The 21,825-nt window shown below is 42.5% G+C and overlaps 1 protein-coding gene across 5 annotated transcripts in view; it reads left to right on the forward strand.

Annotated features, from left to right (window-relative positions):
- LOC309328751 (neuronal acetylcholine receptor subunit alpha-7) overlaps positions 1-21,825 on the forward strand; it is a 95,898-nt gene that overhangs the window by 34,192 nt on the left and 39,881 nt on the right. For 3 of the 5 annotated variants that reach the window (XM_081839080.1, XM_081839078.1, XM_081839081.1), the window contains exon 3: positions 9,704-9,748. In XM_081839080.1, coding sequence (XP_081695206.1) covers positions 9,704-9,748 — 45 coding nt within the window. Of the gene's footprint in view, positions 1-7,767; positions 7,985-9,703; positions 9,749-13,942; positions 14,059-21,825 lie in introns of those variants that run through there. The other 2 variants (XM_081839082.1, XM_081839079.1) reach the window with 2 other exon arrangements.

Below are 21,825 nucleotides of genomic sequence, written 5' to 3' on the forward strand. Positions count from 1 at the left end.
ACTAGATGATCCTTAGGGACCCCTTCCAAATATACAATTGTATGATACTGTGATTCTATGATTCTAATAATCTGCTTTTGATCAATTTAATTCCACTGATCCTTTTAAGCAGTGCTGTTGCCTTAATCATTTTATCTTCTGCTTGTAGCATTTTGGGTGTGGCTGCAGCCTCATGTTGGCCATTCATTATCAGACCACCTTAAGGTGCATTTTTTTAAAAAAAGCAATATATATATATATATATATATATATATATATATATATATAATCTGACCAGATTGGGACACTTGATTCTGGAGGGAGAGAGTCAAAATGCAATACTACATAGGTCTACTGCGCTCAATAGGACTTGCTCCTGGGTAAGAGTGCATAGAACTGCACAGCTTCTCTCTCCCCCCACCATTGAAATCAGTGAGACTTAAGAAGATAAGAATCTGCAGGATCAGGCCAATGACCTATCTGGACCAGCACAATGGCCAACCAGATGCCTGTGGGAAACCCGCAAGCAGGACTTGACCACAAGAGCACTTTCCCCTCCATGGATTCCAGACATTCAGAGGCATTAGAGCTTCTGACCATTGAGGCTGAGCCATCGTGACTCCTAGCTATAGACAGCCTTATCCTCTATGAATTTGCCCAGTCCTCTTTTAAAGCCTTTCAAGTTGTTGGCCATCAGTGCCTCCTGTAGGTGTGAGTTCCATAGTTTATCTATGTGCTATGTTTCTTTTATCTGTTCCGAATCATCCAGCATTTAGCTTCATTGGATAGCTATGTGTTCTAGTGTTCTGAACGAGGGAGAAAAACTTTTCTCCATCCACCTTCTCCATGCAATGAATAATTTTATAACTTCTCTTATGTCAGCTGTCACTTGCCTTCTCTTTCAACTGAAAAGTTCCCAGTGCTGCAACGTTTCCTCTATGGGAAGTTGCTCCATTGCCTCGATCACTGAGCTTGCCCTCTTCTGAAACTTTTTCAACTCTACACCATACCAACGTGTACCAATGATTTTTATAATGGCACTACTATATTTGCAGTTTTGTTTTCAATTCCAAACCTTGAATTTAATTACCCCTCAAAAAGCAAATATTAGCAAGATGCTTCTATTTATTGCTCAGAAATATAGAAACCCCTCCCCTGTTCATTTTATTCTGATTTAAGTGAAGGATGAAGTAGCAATGTATGAGAATTTCGCTGGAAAAGGCCACACTGTTTAATGCTTAAACACCTCTTTCCTGCCCAGAGTTCATTTTATTGTCCATGCAAGAATGCTGGCACTCAACTCTGTTAGACAGAATTTATGGCCTCCCATGCCTGACTGGCCACAATGAACATCCCTTCATTAATTATTTGGTCTTAACCTATTACTGCAATTAACAGTGAAACAATTTAACCTGCAAGTTGGAGGGTTATTACTTGGTCAATGACTGATGGAAGAGAAAGGGTTAGCATTGCTTCAGGAAGGGCTGGAAGAAAGCAGAAAATAAAAGTAGAGTAAATTAAAAGCTGCTCTCATCAGCTAAATGGGTTCACTGATAATTTCACAGCAGTTCCCTTGCATCCATAATTCTTCTTCCTTGATTTATGGCATACATTAGCCAAAGACGACAGTTTTCATCCTATGGGGAAACAAACAAATAAGAGCAGGGAGCCAAGAAGTCATAAAGAAGCTTCCTCAAACTGAACCAGAGCACTGAATCCATCTTGCACACATTTGTCTGCTTTGAGAGCCAGGAATGTTCTTAGGCTCCAACTCCCATCAGCTCCAGACAGCATAGCCAATGGCCAGGCATGATGGGAGCTGGTGTCTAATAAAATCTGGAGGGCTACAAGTTCCCAAGTGTTTTCCCCTCAAATGACGGTTCTTCTCCAGAAAGGCAATGCCCTATTTAAACTTTCAGTAGGGTTCTGATCAATTCTGGAGCTATACTCTAGGCCAGGGGTAGCCAATGTAGCATCTCCCAATGTTGTTGGACTAGAACTCTCATCGTCCCCAACCAGCATGGCAAATGATCAGGTATTATGAGAGTTGTAGTTCAAAAACATCTGGACAGCACCACATTAGCTCCCCCTGCTCTTGGCTCTTTGTTCAGTTGCATGTTAGCCTCAGTCCGTGGTCCTGAAATTATATTTGCCACTTGAGACTTCTGACTGATGATGTAGACTCATTGCTACTTCCTGTCTGTTTGATAGGGATGGAGGAAAATGTCATTCAATCCACTCTTGGCCAGGGGGAAGCAGCATGATGCCTTCCAAATTTCATACAATCATAGAGTTGGAAGGGATCCCTGCAATGCAGGAATCTTTTGCCCAACCTGGAGCTCAAACCCATGATCCTGAGAGATTAAGAGGCCTATGCTCTACCAACTGAGCTATTCAGGCATTTGGACTATAACCTCCATCAGGTCCAGGCAGCATAGCTGATCGTCTAGGATAATGGAAGCTGGAGTCCAGTATCATCTGAAGGGCTACAGGTTCCCCACCCATGCACTAAGGTTTCAGGATGAGGTCTTTGTTAGCTCAGCCTGGTGATGATCAGTAGATGTGGCCTGGGACTGGGAGGGAGGAGAGTTAGAGTTGAAGTTATTGTGGTTGGGAATACAAAAACCAGTGAGTTTATATTCAGGGCTTTTTTCTAGCTGGAACTCACCAGAACTCAGTTCCAGCACCTCTCAGGTAGGTGCCATTGCCATTCTAAGAGAATGAGGGAGGCATTCCGCCACCTCTTTTTTTCCTAGAAAAATAGTAATGTATATATTGAACTATGTACAGAATTTGTATATTGCACAACACACAAACAGTGCCCTATATGTATACATTGCATGTGCCTGATATGTGATCCAACAACTGTAATTGTTCATTTTAAGAAATGTAGATTTTAACATAACCAAACGAGTCCAGCTGATGTTGGAGGCTGCTTTTTATTGAGTTAGACCCCTTGGTCCATTATTGTCTATATGGCGGCTCTCCACAATTTCACACAGAGATTATTTCCCCATCTGGAGATTCCAGGAATTGAACCTGGGACCTTCTGCATGCCAAGCAGATGTTCAACCACTAAGCTATAACACATCTCCAATGAAATGTGTAGATTAGCCCACATCAAGATGTTTAGAACATTCCATCCCTATCTGTACCATATACTTTTTTCTAATGGTGTCACCTGGGTATTTGCAACTCTGCCTTGCAGGTAGATTGGTGGGTGATACATGAAGTGAGACCTGTTCTTGAGCTTATAAATTCACTGTGTTATTCTGAATGAATACTTCTTTACACAAAGCAATTTATCCTACGTTTTTAGCTTCACCCACCTCCTTGTTTACTATGTGTGCCTGCAGGGAATTCTGAATAAAGCATCCACAATAGATTGCCAAACCACAACAGAACAGCCATTTTGACACCAGCATGGTGTGTGTGTGCTGCAGTATGTGTTCACTACAGGCCATTTTTTATAGAAGTTGTATCTGTAGAATCTGTTGCATGAGGAGCTAGTCCTGTATAGCAGATCCCTCCCTTTCCCGTGTCACCTTGTATTGAACTCCACATTCTGTTTCCTCACAAAGTCTTTAATTGACTCATCTTGTTCTTCATCAGAACCTTTCCAAAGAAGATTATTTGAGCATTTATCTACCTTTGCAGGGAAGTATTTTTTGCACACATTATGTGGCAGGAGAATTGCAATTCAGAGACATGCAAATTTCAAAGGATGCTGCATTTCAGTTCACATGTTCTTTTGGTCTTGAAACTGTTGCTGATGTTCTATGGCAAAGGGATAGCACATGGTTTGGCCTTTGGAAGGTGATTTCCTGAGGCACTGTGGTCTTTCTGCTCATTAAGATGTTGTATGCAGCTGTGGGCCCCCTTCCCGCTGGCAACAACAACAACAACAACAACAACAACAACAACCCATTGGAATTATTCACCCTTCAATAGTCATCTTATTTGTTGCCAATATGAAGACTGATATTTTTGCAAAAGGAAAATCCATCCTGTTCATTGTTTGGCAGGCAGCATCATTATTGGTTGTACTTCGGCCTGCTGTGCTATTTTTATGTCTGGGTAACAAGGGGCTGGAAGATTCATTTTGAGGGAAGGGAATCTTTGGTGCAGTAATCTGAGCGGGAGCTATTATGCCCAAGAATGCTCTCTTACACATCCCGAATTTTAAAAGTCATGAAATGCACAAGGGAGAGAGTGAGCAGCAACTGCCTGGAGTTGCTTCTTCGTCACTGATGCTCACTTGTGAGCTCTGCCAAACTGTACAAATTAGTGATTCAGGAACAAGAGTAAGGTACATGGTTCTCCACTCCCATTTTTCTTGATGGCTTGTCATGACATTTGAGTCATGGGGCTCTTAAGAGCTCATGTAAACTCAGGATAACTCCCTAAGAGAAGAAAAAACAATAATCTAGGCACTTGAGTCTTCATTCTTTCAGTTAGGCAGACAGACAGTCATTTGATTTATATCCCAGTCATTGGCTGGACCAGAGCCCCCAAAGCAATGTACAACAGTCATTTTTAAAATGCAGTGGTTAAGCTACAAATCTTTCATTTTAAAAATTAAAGCCATGTAAGGGATGGGCCCACAAGAAAATGCCTTGGGGTGGGGAGAGACGAGAGCCTTTGAAAAACAGAATGATAAAAGGCAAAGAAGAAGAAGAAAGAAATGAAAGTTAATGGCTTTCCACACTTGTGTTATTTATTTTATTTGTCTCTCACCTTTTTCTCCAAGGAGCTTTTCATGCTTCTCTCCCTCATTTAATCCCTACAACAACCCTGTGAGGTAGGTTACACTGAGAGAGGCAGTGATGGGCCAAAGCTCACCGCAGTGAGCATCATGGCTGAGTGGGTATTTCAGTGGTGCAAGTGGATTTGCCTCATGCCCCCCCATTTGGGGAAAGAGACCTCAAGGTGGTCTTTTTCTTTGGGACAGGGCCTGAAACCAGGTGGGCCTGAGAGACCAGTGGGAGTGTGCAGGCTAGTCTGGTATTTAAGGCTACTCTGCCCACTGCCCTCCCTCCTTCCCTTTATAGTGTGGACTTTGGCTAGCCGTCTTTTATGGTGCTGAGTAGAAACGGGGGTGGGGAGCTCCTAATTGGCACTTGGGACTTCCTGCTTTTGCCTGTTTCACACTGTTCAGTTTGTGCTGATTTGGCATTCTTTGCCTTTTTTGGCATTCAGTGCAGCAGGTGAGGAAAGGTGAGCCCTTAATTCACGGCTCCCCTGAGACATGATGGGGAGAGTAAGGGGTACTCCTGTGTCATCACCCACAGGTGGAGGCTTGCAGGTACTTGGTCTGCACATCTTGGTGAACCCTGGACAGCAGGGAGACACTTCCTCCACCCTTGGCTGAGGAGCAAATAACCAGTTGGCTTACAAACCCAGCTTCCCTCTTATGTCATCATTGATTCCTCCCGTACTTAGTTATTTGGCTGATTGATAGAGTCTCTGATTCATTATATTTCAACCTAATAAGTTGTCTTAAGTCTTCTTCCTGGGAAAATGGAGGACCTTTTAATTCTTTGGAACATGAATGGAGAAGGAAAAGAGCAGCAGGAGGGCCAGCTCTGAGTTGATCCACAGGCAGGTATGGGATGGTGTCCTCACTTCCTTACCTGCCCTCCTCTCCTGTTTCCATCAGAGGGCAAGTAGTACATCGGGGAAAAGGAAAAACAAAATGAATCCAATATAACACATTTTAAAACAAAGCAGCATTCTTGTAAATAAAAACACTACAGGCAGCCGGCAGACAGGTCAGACTAAGCACAAAACCTGGACAAATAAGTGAGTTTTGACCTGGCACCAACATCACAAACATTATCCAGTGGATGAGAAGTCTCTCTCCCTTGTGGCCACATCACAAACTTCACTCAGTGACGGGGCAAGACCCACATGGTGGATCTGAAGACATGGGCAGGCTAGCGTTGTGAGAGGTGCTCCTTCAGCTATTTGAGTCCCACTTCACTTCAAGCACAAGGCTCCAGGGCAGGGGACAACAATATAAAAATACACCCACCCTGCCCATCACTATATCTCTGCTTCTGCCAGGAGCTGGAGTCTGGTATAGGTCAGCAATGAAAAGCATGGTGTAGGTGAAGGTAGCTCTTTATTCAAAGGAACCAAAACAACGCAGGTCTAGTGACCCCAGCAGCTCTTCCCAGTAGGTCTTGCCTCAACAAAGCAGTGGTGAGGACTGAAGTCCCCACCTTCCCACCACTTTCTCTCCAGGGTCTTTCCCAAGCATTCACAAACTGTGTCTGTGCACAACCAATCTCTGTTCTGGGAGAGCAGGGGGAAGGGGAGCTGGTTGTAGCATGAGGGGGAGAGTCCCTGGATTCTTCAGCAGTCTGTCTCAGCTCTGCTTCTTGGCCATTCTCCTCTCCAGCCTTGGAGTATGAACTGCTCTCTGTCACAGCCTCTTCCTGCTCCATAAACCCTGTTACCTCTTCTGCTTCAAACACCTTCTCCTCCCAGTCTGCTCCTTCTTCTCCCTCTGACCACTTATCATCATCCCACCACCACTTCTTCCCCTAGGGGTTCCCTACCTGGTGCCTCCCCCCATTCCTCTGCATCCAGCCAGTCCAGGACATCAGCTCTACTCTATCTCTCCTAGGTGTCAAAGGCCAGGTTAAAGAGGTATGTCTTCAACGTATGAGCAAAGCAATACAATGAAGTAGCCAGGTGCACCTCAATGAGGAGGAGATTCCACAGCTTAGGGGCTGCCACAGAGAATGCCCTGTCCTTAACTGCCACCCACAGACTTTTGAGGGTGGTGAAATGACCAGGAGGGCCTTCTCAACTGATCTTGACACAGTCTCAAACCAAGATGTGCTCCCCTAAGCCCACATCCCCAGCACATTCACACTCCTGTCTCAGTGACATCTATGCTGGCTTGCTCATGTCCACAGAATGGAAGATGGCAGGATCCTCGAGGACATGCTCTATGGGGAGCTGGCACCAAGCCCATTGACAGACCACCTCTGCATTATAAAAAAAAGTCTGCAAATGAGATATGACAGCTGGCAACATTAACACTGCCACGTGGAAATGCCTTGCAGAAGAGGCAGTGCCTCAGTCAGGTCATGTATCTACAGCAGTGACCAGAGATGGAATGACTAGTGGGAGGAGCACAGAAAGAAGAAATGCCACAGCACAACTGCATCAGCACAACTGGATGCCTTCACCTGCCCCAGCTGCCAGAAAACATCTCTCCTGTATCAGTCTCTACAGACCCAGCAGGTTCTGTAACTCTCCAATAGTTTGACTTCACCCCCAAAGCCACACTCTTCCATTGTCTCCCAAGACAGATCGATGCCAGCCAACTCCTCCCCCCCCAACCATTGGCAGATTGTCTGATGTTCATGGAAACTGGAGTCCAAGAACATCTGGAGGGCTGCTCACCCCCTCCCATTCTGCTTTAAAGTTAGCACTGGCACCTTGAATTGGTTTCAGAAGCATCTGGGCAGCCAACGTGGAGCATTTCTGAGGATGTCATTAACCAGGCAGGTGTTCAAGGCTTAATGGATTCATCCCCTTGGAAAGCAGGGTTTTCATTTATTCCATTTTTTTACTCCCTTCAATAGCCATTTGCTTGTCTGATGAATTACACACATTTCTGTATGCATGGAAAGTAATAATGTTGCCATTAACATGGATGAGGTATGGTTGTGAATCACTGTGGTAACAAGCCACACCTTTAGGAAGCCATTATGGACAAAGCCTTCAAGGAAACAGAACACAGATAAAGAGTGATGGATTGTTTTCCTCAGGCATCAATGGGAGTCCTGGTGGTAAAGAAAGTCTATTTTCACCAAGGTTCTTAAATAACCATTTGGCTGAAAGGCAGTGCTTATTTGTGACAGATGGACTGTGGGTACAGCTGCTGTTAATCTTCGTGGACAAAATATCCACCCAAGAGGACACCTGAGCTGTGAGGCACAGACGCCAAATTGACCTGCAAACCCAAATCCAGAGGCTAATTTGCTTGGTCTGTTGCCCAAATGGAACCTCTCTATTTTTATTCATTGTTAAGCAGGGCGGGGTCCAGCTATACATAGGTATGCATGGGCAGATGCTGGACCCAGCTGTGGATGGGTCAGTCGGTATTCACTTGTTGCCATTACTCCTCTGTAACATAGATTTCTCCGTCTTAATTATGATGGGTCTAGATCAGCTCTTCTTTTTGTCAGGCCTCTGTCTTCACTTGGTCTCCCCACATGTAGGGCTGGTGACAGCAAAAGCCTCAGAGGATGACCTGTTTGCTCTCATTCTAGTTTGGGGCTATTCCTGAGAGGCAGGTGGTAAGATGGAGTTGAACCAAAAGTTCTCCTATGAGATTTTTTGTATCTCATGGGATGAGATACATCAACATATCTTTCAGCCTCTCACCCTCCCACCATCTAAGACCACCCCCCTTTTTATAAAGAGTTCTTGAGGATTTTGATCTTCTGATTCTGCTATGAACTGACTCTTTCCACACCTTCTGGACTAGAGTAGAACTGATTCTGCTTTTCTGATGCAGTGAAGAAGCAAAGAAAATGAAAACTGCATTTTTTTTTTTTAAATGTGCAGTTTAAGAGAAAATGTATTTAGAAATTTACCTATTTAAATAAATTGTGCAGTTGTTTTTTTATAAATCTTATTAATACAGAAATGTAGTGGAATTGAATTATAAGTGGACACATGTGGAAGTGATCCTTATTTCTTAGCAATGTCAAGTGTATACCTGGCAAGGGTGTGTGGCCAGTAGACACAGCAGCATTAGAGTACAGGATGGGTGAGCACCACCAGTCCCTCTCATGTCTTCACTTAACACATGTAAACATCCCTAATTTCTCCTGGGCTTTGTGGATTCAGCTGGTGGGGAGCTAATTTGTTCAATGTCTGAAAGCAACTCTCAGCCTAGGATAGGGGTAGCCAACATGGCACTCTCCAGATGTTTTTGGACTCCGACTTGCAGCAGCCTCAGCCAACATGGCTAACAGTCAAGGATGATGGGAACTGTACTCCAGTAACAGCCGGAGTGCACCCTGCTGGCTGCTTCTGGTCTCCAAGTTCACCTGATGACTTCTCCAGAGAAGGGTTGGGCAGGAGGCAGAGTGGAATCTCTGGGTGCTTTACAGTTGATCAAGGAGTGTTTCTGGATTTCCAAATTGTTTAAAAATGATAGGACTTTTGCCACTGCAATTAAGCAGCTGAAATGAAGAATGCTAACCAGGAATGGGCTTTCTGTGCACAAGGACTGTGGCCCCAGTTAAGGTCTGGCATGGCAGACAATAACTTAGGTTCAGAATGTGCACAAAGGAACCCAGTTCATTCATTCTAGCTGTGTGCTTTTTGCACCTCCAGTAGATCTATTAAAACCCCCCAGAGTTGATCTGAAAAGCCTGAACCCACCCCTGCTCTAGAGGATCTGGTTGAGCTGTCACACAGGATAACCCATAAGCAATAAATAGCCTGATGCCCTGTATCAACTGGAATGATAATTCACATTAGTCAGTGACCTATTTCTGAAAGTGCTTGACGCAAGGTATTATGAAGGAACTAGATGCCTTTCAAGCAGGATCCTTTGGTTTTGAGCAGGCAGCTATTTGAGATTCATAGCAGAGGAAAGCTATTTCGATAACTCTTCATAACAGCTTTTTAAAAATAAAAATAAAAAGAACAACAACCAACATTGATTTGTTCCTTTCCTTTCCTTTGGCAGGATGAAAAGAACCAAGTTTTAACCACCAACATTTGGCTACACATGGTGAGTGTTAAAGTTTAGAAGTTTCCTTTAAGAGGGTGATTTTATCAGTAACTTAGGAAGTTATCATATGCCAAGATCTAGCTCCAGATTGTCTACACTTGCTAGCAGTTGCTCTCTGGGACTTCAAGCAAGGGGACACCCCAGCCCTTCCCAGAGATGCTGGGGATTGAACCTGGGACCTTCTGCATGCAAAGCAGAGGCTCTATCATAGAGCTACAGCTCCTCCCTTTAAAAGAAACATGTGGGCACCATGGAAAGTGAAACTGCAGAGACCCAGAAGGCTGCTATATATCAAGCCAGACCAATGGTCCATCTAGTTCAGTATCATCCACACTCACCTGCAGCAGCTTTCCAGTTTTCCAGACAGGAGTGTTTCCTCAGTCCTACATAGAGATGCTGGGGATTGAACCTGGGACCTTCTGCATGCAAAGCAGATGTTCTACAGTAAAAACAGCAAAAAGACCTTAAACAGAATATGACAAGCCCAATATTTGCTCCTTGTGATTGGTTTAGTGAATGAGTTCATTTAATAAAATATTGATTCTTTTCCATTGTAAGAGAGTGTCAGACATTAACTGCTACTGCATGCCAGCTGTCAAATATGGTCAGACATGCTGAGTGTGTGTCAGTAAGTCAGCTGTCCACTCTTGTGAAATCCCGAATACTATGGTAGGCCAGCTATCAGATGTTGTCCCAAATGGACAGCATTGACTTTCACCTTCCTCTGGTGGCGCCACAACTACGATGTGTAATGGAAGGTGAGAGGCGGGGGGGGGGCGTGCCAAATGTTGGTATTGTACAGAGCACCACTGAAATTTGAAACCCCAAGGTCTGCCACTGACATGGATAGTACAAACATCAAATGAGCAAACCTCCCTTAATCAAAAGCGAGGAGTGCTCACAAGGACTCCTGAAGTCGTCTGAATCTGGAAGTTAACTTCATAAATTTCTACTCTCTTTTCCCATCCCTCCACTTTTTTCACTGCATTCATTTCCTTCTGAAATATACTTGGAGTTGAGTGTTGATTTCATGCTCTTTATTTCAGCTCATGGTCATCAGTGAGTGAATGAGTTTCCCCCCAAAACCTCTGGCTATATATACATTATTTACACAATGGGTCCCGCATGACTGGCTGATTCAATTCCCCTCCTGGAGCCTGATTGGGCTGCTCCTGCAGCCCAGTCAGGTTGCTGATTGACTTCCTCCTAGACCCGGATTGAATCATAGAATCATAGAATCCTAGAGTTGGAAGAGACCACAAGGGCCAAGCAGGAAACACCATCAGAGCACTCCTGACATATGGTTGTCAAGCCTCTGCTTAAAGACCTCCAAAGAAGGAGACTCCACCACACTCCTTGGCAGCAAATTCCACTGTCGAACAGCTCTTACTGTCAGGAAGTTCTTCCTAATGCTTAGGTGGAATCTTCTTTCTTGTAGTTTGGTGTCGTGAATTCCTTGCGGTGTTTTTTAGCGAAACACTCAGAGTCCCAGGTTTCTTTTCAGTGCAGTCTTTTTAATGTGAGCTATATACAAGTATTTACAAAAACAGTCCATACATAGTACCTGCTCCTTAAGGCAAACGAATACTCTCCACCAGAGCACCACCACACCACAGCACAACCACCACACAACCACAACTACTGTTGAACAGACTTTCCTTTTAAAACAGGTGATAGCCAATCACATTCCTGCTGAGTCACTCTGACCTAGCACTTCACAGAGTATTGCATCAGCCTGTTGAAGCCTGCAGACTTACTCATCATCCTGCGAATCCCAACATTTGGATCCATTGCTCCGTGTCCGCTTCCCTGGAGCAGCAGAAAACAACCTTTCTCCCTCCTCTATGTGACATCCTTTTATATATTTGAACATGGTTATCATATCACCCCTTAACCTCCTCTTCTCCAGGCTAAACATGCCCAGCTCCCTTAGCCGTTCCTCATAAGGCATCATTTCCAGGCCTTTGACCATTTTGGGCAGCTCCTGCAGACCAATCAAGTTGCTGCCTTCTAGGATCTTACCTGCCTATTGTTCTAGGATCCAAGCTCAGTACATAACACCTTCAGTATCAACCATCAGTTACATCAAAGAGCTCTTTGCTCACAACTGACTGTATTTCAGATGTTGCACGGTGCTTTGAGCAGCAGGACACAGTGACATAACGGTGTTACCAGAAATTGACATGAAGTGTATTTACACAACTCCATTTTAAACAATTTGAGGGGAGGGTTACAGGATGCAGAACGGGGGACACTGCGGAAGATAAAGAACTATTCAACTGGAAATGCCAAAAAATGGGAATTAGTTTCATATGTGGTGGAAACACCAGTATATTTTAAAAATGGGAAAAAGTTGATAGTTTAATAAGAGACCAGCTACATATATGCAAGGTTCCTCCCCTTTCTTTTTATAGTCCTCCCCAGTACCAAGTACTGTTTTTGCTGCCCATGGCATCCATTTTGTGCTGGCACTCACAGCACTTTTATCAACGTATGATTTTCAAAAACACTGCATTGTAGGGAATGGACACAAGGAACTTGTCTCTTATATGTTGAAAGCATCAAGGTTACTGTATGCAAGCAAGTGAAGATTACAAACCAACCAATCAACAGAATGGATTGATAAACACTGGGAATTTGTGTCAATGAGAACATTAACACATTTTATAAAAATAAACCAGAAAAAGACAGTGGCAAGATATTTTTGAAACAAACTAGGAAGCATTTATTGAATAATGAAGACAAGGCTTTTGCACTACTTTGAATTAGATTATTTGAAATATGAGTATACAAGCTGGATTTTTTTAAAAACATTTTTTTATTAAAGATTTCTTGGTTTACAAAAGTATGTGCAATGTCAAGTTACATTTTCTACACATCAGTTTCATTTGTTGAGACATTAGTGTTACATTAGGAAGAAAAGGGGGAAAGCCTGATGTGAAGACAAGGACTTTCTGCCCCTCTTGTTTTCCAGCAACTGGCGCTCAGAAGCATTTCTGCCTCTGCTGTGGAGGCAGAGCAGAGCCATCCTGGAGAGGAACCTTTGACAGCCATCTCCTCCATGAATTTCTCTAATCCTCTTTTTTATAGTTTTTATTAAAGATTTTCCTCTGTAACAAATAAACAAAAAGGGGCACCTATAGTGTTTCCACTTTCAATTCATAGTCTTTTTCACAGTTCATTTGCATTCAGTATGAGACACTGTTATATACTGTACGTTATTTGGGGGGAAAGTGAGAGGAGGGGGAATAATGATCTTTCGTTCTGTTGCATAGTGCTTGTGCAGGGTTTTTATGTCAGCCTCACATGGTTAAGTCCTTTATTCATATATTTATTTTTGTTACAAAGCCATCTAGCTCAGTAGCCATTACTGCCTCCCACGGCAGTGAGTTCCATGGTTTAATCATGTGTTGCATAGTTAAACATATTGGCTGATTGATACTGATGAGACAAAAAGAAGAAGTTTGTCTTTTGCTGCCTTTGCATTTTAAAAGAAGATGTGGAAAAGGCACAAGTTATTTATAAAAGTAAGAAAACTTTTCATCAGCTTTAAAAACTGGTCCCAGAAGAACCCAGGCAGTTTAATCAAGGACAGATTTATCAGTGTCACAAGCACTGGGAGAGACAAGAGCTAATCACTGGGCATCCTGACTGGAGACGACCTCCAGCAGTTGACACCTGTAGAGCTGGAGGGCACACAGGAGCACCCCTTTGGTCATTTGCTGCTTTGACAGGGTTGTAAACAGCATACTGAGTTGCAAAAGAACTGCCCAATACAAATGAAAGGAAAAAACATAGTGCAGATTGGAGCTAAACAAGAGGTCAAATTTCCCTGGAATGAAGCTTTCATGCATTGCGTGGAGCAAAACAATCATCTGGGGGAAATGTGTGACTTTCTGAAGCTAAAACTAATGATTGGAGCACTGGTGTGAAATTATAGGAACCTGCCTTAGGTGATCTCCACTTAACCTTGCGCAGAAGCTGGCTGGGTAGTGCAAATCAGTACAGGATCTTCAGCCCACCATGTTTCTTTGTCCCCTGTTGTTTGAGGTTGGTAGCTCACAAGGCTGCAGTCAAGACAAACACAATGCAAAGGAGGAGGAGCCTTGCAAACGTTTAGGGCGGGAATGTGGCCTGCCAGGCTCCTCTTCTGGCCCACAGGATTCTCTCCAAGCCCTGCCCCTCTTGAGCCCCACACCATGCTCTGTTCAAGTGCTCTTGCCTGGCTGGAAGGTGGCCTCTTGCTTGCCTTTGTTTATGTAACTGCTAAGAAAAGCCTGCCTTTCAGGGATCATATCGTGAACCGAAATGTGAGTAAACTTTTTGTTATTTTACTCAGGAAGACTCTTGTGTCTTTATTCTTTTAAGAGGGATAAAAGGGGACACCAGGAAATAATCTTAACTAAGAGATTCAAACAAATCAAACTAGCTTCCAGCTAAATTAAGGGGAATTTGCTTTGCTACATCACTCACTAGTGTGAGTGAAGGAAGGATAATATTTATTCAATATATCCTTTCCTACAATCCTTAACATTCCTATAGTGACAAGGGTGAGCCAGCAGTAAATAACCAAGCAAGCTGGAGTTAACTCTTTATTAGCAGAACAGGATCTGCACAGGAGTGTCAGGCTTAATGAGCACAGCAACTCAGGTTAGGCTCACCAGGTTCCACCCATCATTGTGGGTGCCCAGCATACACACATGACATGTCACACATGTGTGACATCACATGCCACAATGGGAGGGCCTGATGTGTAAAAGTTCCAGACAAGGCTGGGAAATGACCCTTGTATGAAATGTTGGAGATTCACTGCTGGTGAGAGTAGACCAGTCTTCTCCACCTGATGCTCTCTGAATGAAGTCAGACTATGTAAGAGCTTCCACTCTCCCACTAGGGATCTCAAGGGTCTTCAGAGCCCCAGGACTTAACTTTCCTTCAGAAAACAACACGTGAGCTCTTCACTCAGATGCCCTTCTGAGATCTGCTTAGCTAAGCACTCTTGCTTCCCTCTTAAGTCCTCTATCAGGTGTGTAAGAAGCCACTTGCTTTCTTCAGCTAACATGGTTAAACATGGTTAAACAGGAAGTAGTGATGTCCACCACTCTGCTCTGCTTCCACAGTGGGAGGCAGCAATGCTTCTAAATGCCGGTTCTGGAAGCCACAGGAAGGGAGACTGCTCTTGTACTTGATTCCTGCCTGTGGGATTCCCACTGGGGCATTTGGTCAGCCGCTGTAAGAACAGGATGCTGGACTAGATGGCCATTGGTCTAATCTAGAAGGCTCTTCTTATGTTCTTCTTTGACTCACCACTGGGCTGGCTAGCTCCAGAACTGCTGGCTTTTCCTTTCTCTCCTGCTGTGTCCTAAGTCACTGTGGCAAGGCTTGCTAAACAGCCTAGCTCTTTCCTCTTTCCTTATTCTACCACTCCACCTCCATCCTTTCTCCTCCGCCCAGCTTGAGTCCTTCTATTAATGTGCCACGCACCACACCTTCATCCTCCAGCTGGCTGAGCATTGCTTCTTCTCTGGCAGGGCCAACCTGCCTAGCCTCTCCTGGTTTGTTTGGTTCATCTCTCTACAGCTGACCATCAGGCTGACATCATGAGTGGGGGGCTGGTGTGCCAGCCACTTCCTGTGTGCTACAGTTCCCATTATCCCTTACCAGTAGTCATACTGGGGCTGATAGGAACTGTAACTGAGCAACACCTGGATGACACTTGTTGGGGAAGGCTGCAGGAGAGAAGCTAGATGAACAATCTGTTGTTTTTTTAAAATAATATTTATTAAAGTTACAAGAATAAGAAAAAAAAGAAAAAGAAGCAAAAAATACAAAATACAGAAAAGTAAAAACAATTAAAAACAAATCAACCTTTCCATGTCTTGTCTTTCATTTGCTTGTTTCCCTGACCTCCTCACACCTCCCTTTTTTGTATTCTAGTTCAATTAGCGATTTCAGCAAATCCTTTCCATTTTTGCTTTTATCTTAATAATTTATCTTAAAATATTATAACTTTACATTCTCACCTATTAACAATCCATTTTTACATACTCCTTTGTAACATTACTGCTGTAGATAGTCTTTAAATTTCTTCCAATCTTCTTCTACCGACTCTTCTCCCAGGTCTCGGATTCTGCCAGTCATTTCCGCCAGTTCCATGTACTCCATCACCTTCATCTGCCATTCTTCCCGGGTGGGTAGATCTTGTGTCTTCCAATACTTTGCGATGAGTATTCTTGCTGCTGTTGTGCCATACATAAAAAAAGTTCTATCCTTCTTTGACACCAATTGGCTGACCATGCCCAGGAGAAAGGCCTCTGTTTTCTTCAAAAAGGTATATTTAAATACCTTTTTCATTTCATTATAAATCATCTCCCAGAAAGCCTTAATCCTTGGGCACGTCCACCAAAGGTGAAAGAATGTACCTTCAGTCTCTTTACATTTCCAACATTTATTATCAGGCAAATGATATATTTTTGCAAGCTTGACTGGTGTCATGTGTTAGGGAACTGCCATCGGAGAGGCAGGTGGTGGAAGGGCTCAAGGAGGCTAGGAGACCCTCGGATGCTGAGGAAGGAACCAGCAGGGGGAGAGGGAGAGTTCCTGCAGAAACTCAGTCGGAGGAACGGCTCCAAGATGCTTCCAGTGAGAACAGCGGGGAGGGCTCAGGACCTCCGCTGGGGACGCCTACTCCGCGCAGGAAACTGTCACGTAGAGAATCCAGAAGGAGAGTTTCCATCAAGGAACTCTTATGTTGGCGTAAATTCCGGAAGTGCCCACTGACGGATTCTGCCAGCGATTGAGGTAGCCATGCACCCATGGCTCCGCGGACTGGGAGAGTTTAGAAACTGACTGTGAAGCTTTGAGGGCTTAAACGCTTACGCACGAGTAGCCCCCTTATCCCATTACATCATGTACCACCTGTATATCATTTTCATAATATTCTCTCTTAAGGCATTACATGCCGTAAACTTCATACCTGTGGTCCATAACTGTTCCCAGTCAGCCAGCATAATGTTGTGTCCCACATCTTGTGCCCATTTTATCATAGCAGATTTCACCATTTCATCCTGAGTGTTCCATTTCAACAGCAAGTTATACATTCTTGACAAAATCTTAGTTTTGGGATCTAACAGTTCTGTTTCCAATTTTGATTTTCCCCTCTGGAAGCCAATTTTCTTGTCCAAATTGTATGCCTCCATTATTTGATAATAATGAAGCCAATCTCACACTTTGTCTTTTAGTTTTTCAAAGCTCAGCAATTTCAATTTATCTCCCTCTTGTTCCAAAATTTCCCAATATTTTGGCCATTTGGCCTCCATATTGAGCTTTTTCTGAGCCTTCGCTTCCATCAGTGACAACCACCTTGGGGTTTTATTTTCAAGTAGGTCTTTATATCTTGTCCAGACATTAAACAATGCTTTCCTGACAATATGGTTTTTAAATGCTTTATGTGCTTTGACCTTGTCATACCACAGATATGCATGCCACCCAAATACATTATTGAAACCTTCTAAGTCCAAAATGTCTGTGTTTTCAAGAGGGCAAATCCACCTCTTTCTTTTGCATCTGTTAGTATTTTAAATTTTATTCTGGGCTTCTTGCCCTGCCAGACGAATCTAGAAATATCTCTCTGCCACTTCTGGAAACAGTCCATTTTATCCAAAACTTGCAGTGTTTGAAACAAAAACAACATTCTTGGCAATACATTCATTTTTATCGCAGCAATACGGCCTAGCAATGAAAGCTTCAAATTTGACCATATTTCTAAGTCTTTTTTCACTTCCGTCCAGCATATTTCATAGTTATCTTTAAATAAATTCACATTCTTAGCTGTCATATCAACCCCCAGGTATTTCACTTTCTTGACCAATGTTAAACCTGTCTCCTTCTGAAACGTCTCTCTCTCAATCACTGTTAGATTTTTCTCTAAAACCTTGGTTTTTAACTTATTTAACTTATTTAACTTAAAACCTTCAACCCGACCAAATTCTTGAATCAGTTCCAATACTCTTTTAGTACTAGATTCTGGCTCCTGTAATGTCAATACTAAGTCATCTGCAAATGCTTTCAATTTGTACTGTTTGGCTCCGACTTGTATACCCTTAACCAATTGGTCCTAATCATATTTAAAAGAACCTCCAGGACTGATATAAAAAGCAACGGGGAGATTGGGCAACCTTGTTGTGTCCCTTTCTCTACCTTAAATTTCTCCGTCACCACATTATTAACAATTAGTTTAGCCTTTTGTTCAGAATATATTGCACCTATACCATTTCCAAAACCTTGAACAACCCCCATCCCCTGTAAGTTCTTCTTCATAAAACTCCAAGAGATATTGTCAAAAGCTTTCTCCGCGTCCACAAATATCAAAACTGCCTTGGTATTAATATTCACTTGTAATTTTTCTAAAATGTTAATTATATTTCTCGTGTTATCAGACAAGTGTCTACCCGGGAGAAAGCCTGCTTGATCTTTATGTATCTCTTCCACTAATACTTTTTTTTAATCTTTTAGCCAAAATATCTGCAAAAATTTTATAATCCACATTAAGCAGAGATATGGGGCGGTAATTCTTAAGCTGTGTCTTCTCAGACTCAGTTTTCGGTATAAGTGTAATGTAAGCTTCCTTCCACGACTCTCGTGCTTTTTTCCCTTCCAAAATTTCATTACAAACTTCCTTTAGTGGTTGTATTATCTAATTTTTCAAGGATTTTTCAAGGATCTATAATATCTTGAAGTTAAGCCGTCCGGCCCTGGAGATTTACCCAGTTGCATATTCTGGATGGCACCTTCTACCTCCTGTTCAGTTATTTTATAATTCAGCATTAGCTTGTTTTCTTGAGAGATTTTTTGTACTCCATTTATTTTCAAGAATCGATCTATATCAATTTCTTTCTGTGACCCTTGTGTATATAGTTGTTTAAAATACCTCTGGAAACATTTTCTAATCTCCACTGGGTTCTGTATATTCTTTCCTTTTTTTTTTTAATAATATTTATTAAGAATTTCCAATTATAACAATATAAAAAAACAAAACATCAAAATTTAAGATCTTATTTTCCATAACATCTTTCCAGGACTTCCCCTCCCCTCCCCCTCTTGTATTCCAATTCTTACAAATAAATTCAGCAATTTATTATCCCAAATTTTAACCTTATTATCATTAGCCCAATTTAAAAATATTTTCCCATCTCCTAAGATCGACCTATTCCCTTCCGCGCGTTCCCCCCTTTAATATACATAATAGATTAAAATATAATAAAATAAAATATGATTTTGCAGCCTTTGGATTCCAAATTTCCCTCCCCCTTTTCCTGGTTGCGTTCCCCATATTGATCAACATCTGATGTCTTCCTGGAGCTCCCACATTTATTTAAACCATAGTCCTTTACCAGTCTTCTTTAATTTTAAATGTCCAATCTTGGAAGGAGTCTATCTCAAAAAGGCCCATTTTTTCCATCCAGATTTTTATATACTTGGGAGTAAAACTCCAATTTTATTTCTTAAACCTTTCAAATCTGGATTTCCCAAATGTTCCCACTTCCAACTTTGTCCAATTCTTATTATTCTTGTTGTTAGTCTCTCTCCTCTTTCTTTTCCTGTTTTCCTGCACAAATGTTCTAATTCCAAAAGCTTCTAAATTCCACTGCAGAGGCTCTGTTATTCAGGAACGAAACATGATGCCAAGTCCCTTCCATTTTCAATAGATAAGTCTATTGTCTACTTTAGTGTGTAAACCTCTGTAGTCAAAATAATGTTCCATTTCTGCAGTTTCCCAGGAGATAAAAAGTTCTGTCAAATTCGATGCCAACAACTTGTAATATCCCTCGGCTCCTCTAGGTGGATTATAATAACTCAGTTCCCTTCCAGATCACGTCCACCAGTCAAAGTAACTTTATTATTCCTTGTTTTAAACATTTTGTATCCAATTTGTAGCAAATATAACCGGCAAAGTCCTCGTAACAAAGTTCTCATTGTTGTTCTTCTGCTTTGACAGCTCTTTGACAGCTGTCAAAACCTCTCCTTGTCTTCTCCCGGCGCTCTCACTAAGACGCTCCCAGGTTCCGGGGGGGGGGGGGTTGCTTTTTGAATAAATTCCACTTTTCTCCTCCAGCTCAATCTTATAATTTTCCATCGCGAAATTTCATAACTTTATCAAAATAAGGTTGCGCTCAATCTTAGATGTTAAGTCCTTTACTTTAGCTCCTCTACAACGGGAGGGGGGGGGGCTGACTTCCTTTTTATACCTCCCCCGCTCATTCCGAATTCTTTAAAAAATTTCTCGCCTTTTTTAATCCAAGTTCCGATTACTCACGGGTTATGCTTTTAAGTCCAAATTTCCAATGGAAGAAGTCAGCGCTCTCCGTCGAATGGCATGCGGCTTCGCTCGGCAGGGGAAGCGGAGGACTCAAAGCACCACCCCCCCTGTCACCCGTTCCGCAGCCTTTAAAAAGGCTCCTTTGCGGGTCGGGGGGGCTCAAAAGGTGCCAGCCGAGTCACCATGTCCATGGGTTTTAGCGCCCATGGTTTTTAAGGGTCCCCGCGTCGCCGGCGCGGCAGGACCCAGCCCCTACCGAGCAGGCTCCCTCCGGAGCTCGGAGGGAGTCCACCATTCGGCGATGGCGCCAACCCGGAAGTCCTGTATATTCTTTCCTTCCACTTCCAAATTTATAATAGTGTTAAGTTTTTGTCTTTTTTTTCATTTGCCAGGCCAGCAATTTCCCACATTTATTAGCTGACTCAAATGTCTTTTGTCTCATCTGTTTAATTTTCCATTCTATTTCCTGATTCATCATTTTCATATATTGTACTTGATATAACTTTATTTCTCTCAGAATCTCTTGTGACTTTGGTTTCATTCTCAATTTCTTCTCACCTTCCTTTATTTTCTCCAAGATTTTGTCTTTTTTCTTGTTTTGAGTTCTCTTCTTTATTGCATTCTGTTGTATCAGAAACCCTCTCATAACCGCTTTGCTTGCGTCCCAGATTACTCTTTTTTCAACAGTAGTATTCATATTTATCTCGAAATAATCTCTCAAGGTTTTTTGGGCCTTCTTAGTCACTTCTTCATCCCTAAACAAGGTGTCATTCATCCTCCACCTGAAGGAGCCAATTGGTGCAAGTTTCATCTCCATTTTCACAGTGTTATGGTCGGAGCAAGTTTTAGGGCAAATTTCCACTTTTCTTGTCTTTGGAGCCAGTCTTCTAGTTACCCAAATTTGGTCAATTCTTGTCCATGTCATTTTGGCTTCAGAGAAGAAAGTTCCCTCTCTACCCAAGAGGTTCTTTGTTCTCGAGATGTCAACTAAATCCAAGTTATCAGTCATCTCAAAAAAGGTTTTTGGTAGTCTGCCGTCCTTAGTAACTACCTGTCTCTGTGCCTTGTCCATATTTGTAGATACCACTCCATTCATATCTCCCATCATGATCATATTGTAGTCCAAATAGTCCATCAGAGTCTCATGCAACTTTTTTAAAAAATCTGATTTTTCCTCATTTGGTGCATAAACTCCTACTGTCAAGAATTTCTCCCCTTGTAGTTGAATTTCAATTGCCACAAATCTTCCTTGGTCATCTTTAAATATAAATTTTGGTGATAGGCTCTCCTTTGCATAGATTACTACTCCTCTTTTTTTGACTTTGTCCGATGAAATAAACTCTTGGCCCAATCTTTTATTAATCAATACTTTCCTATGTAGCCTTATCACGTGTGTTTCCTGTAGACAAATCAAGTCCAATTGTTCCTTTTTTAATAAATGGAAGACTCTTTTCCTCTTTTGAGGGGAGTTAAGTCCATTAGTATTCCAGCTTAATAGTTGCAGAGCCATGATGTAGTTACTCTGATTTTCCTCCAACTACACCAAGTGCTTGCTCTTGTTCTGTCTGTGGTGTTATTATCACTTTCTCTGGGCAGTCCAGTCCAAAGGGTAATCTTGCTATGTCTAGTATTCATCTTTTTAGTAATCCTCTGTCCAGTGCTTTTTGTTCTGGTCCTCTGTCTGTTGGTTCTCTGTCCAATGCTCTTGACTCTTCTCCAGATTCTTTCTGCAAGTCTTCTCCATGATCTTTCAAAAATT

This window comes from Podarcis erhardii (genome assembly GCF_964252035.2).
Source record: "Podarcis erhardii genome assembly, chromosome: 14".
Classification (NCBI taxonomy): Eukaryota; Metazoa; Chordata; class Lepidosauria; order Squamata; family Lacertidae; genus Podarcis; species Podarcis erhardii.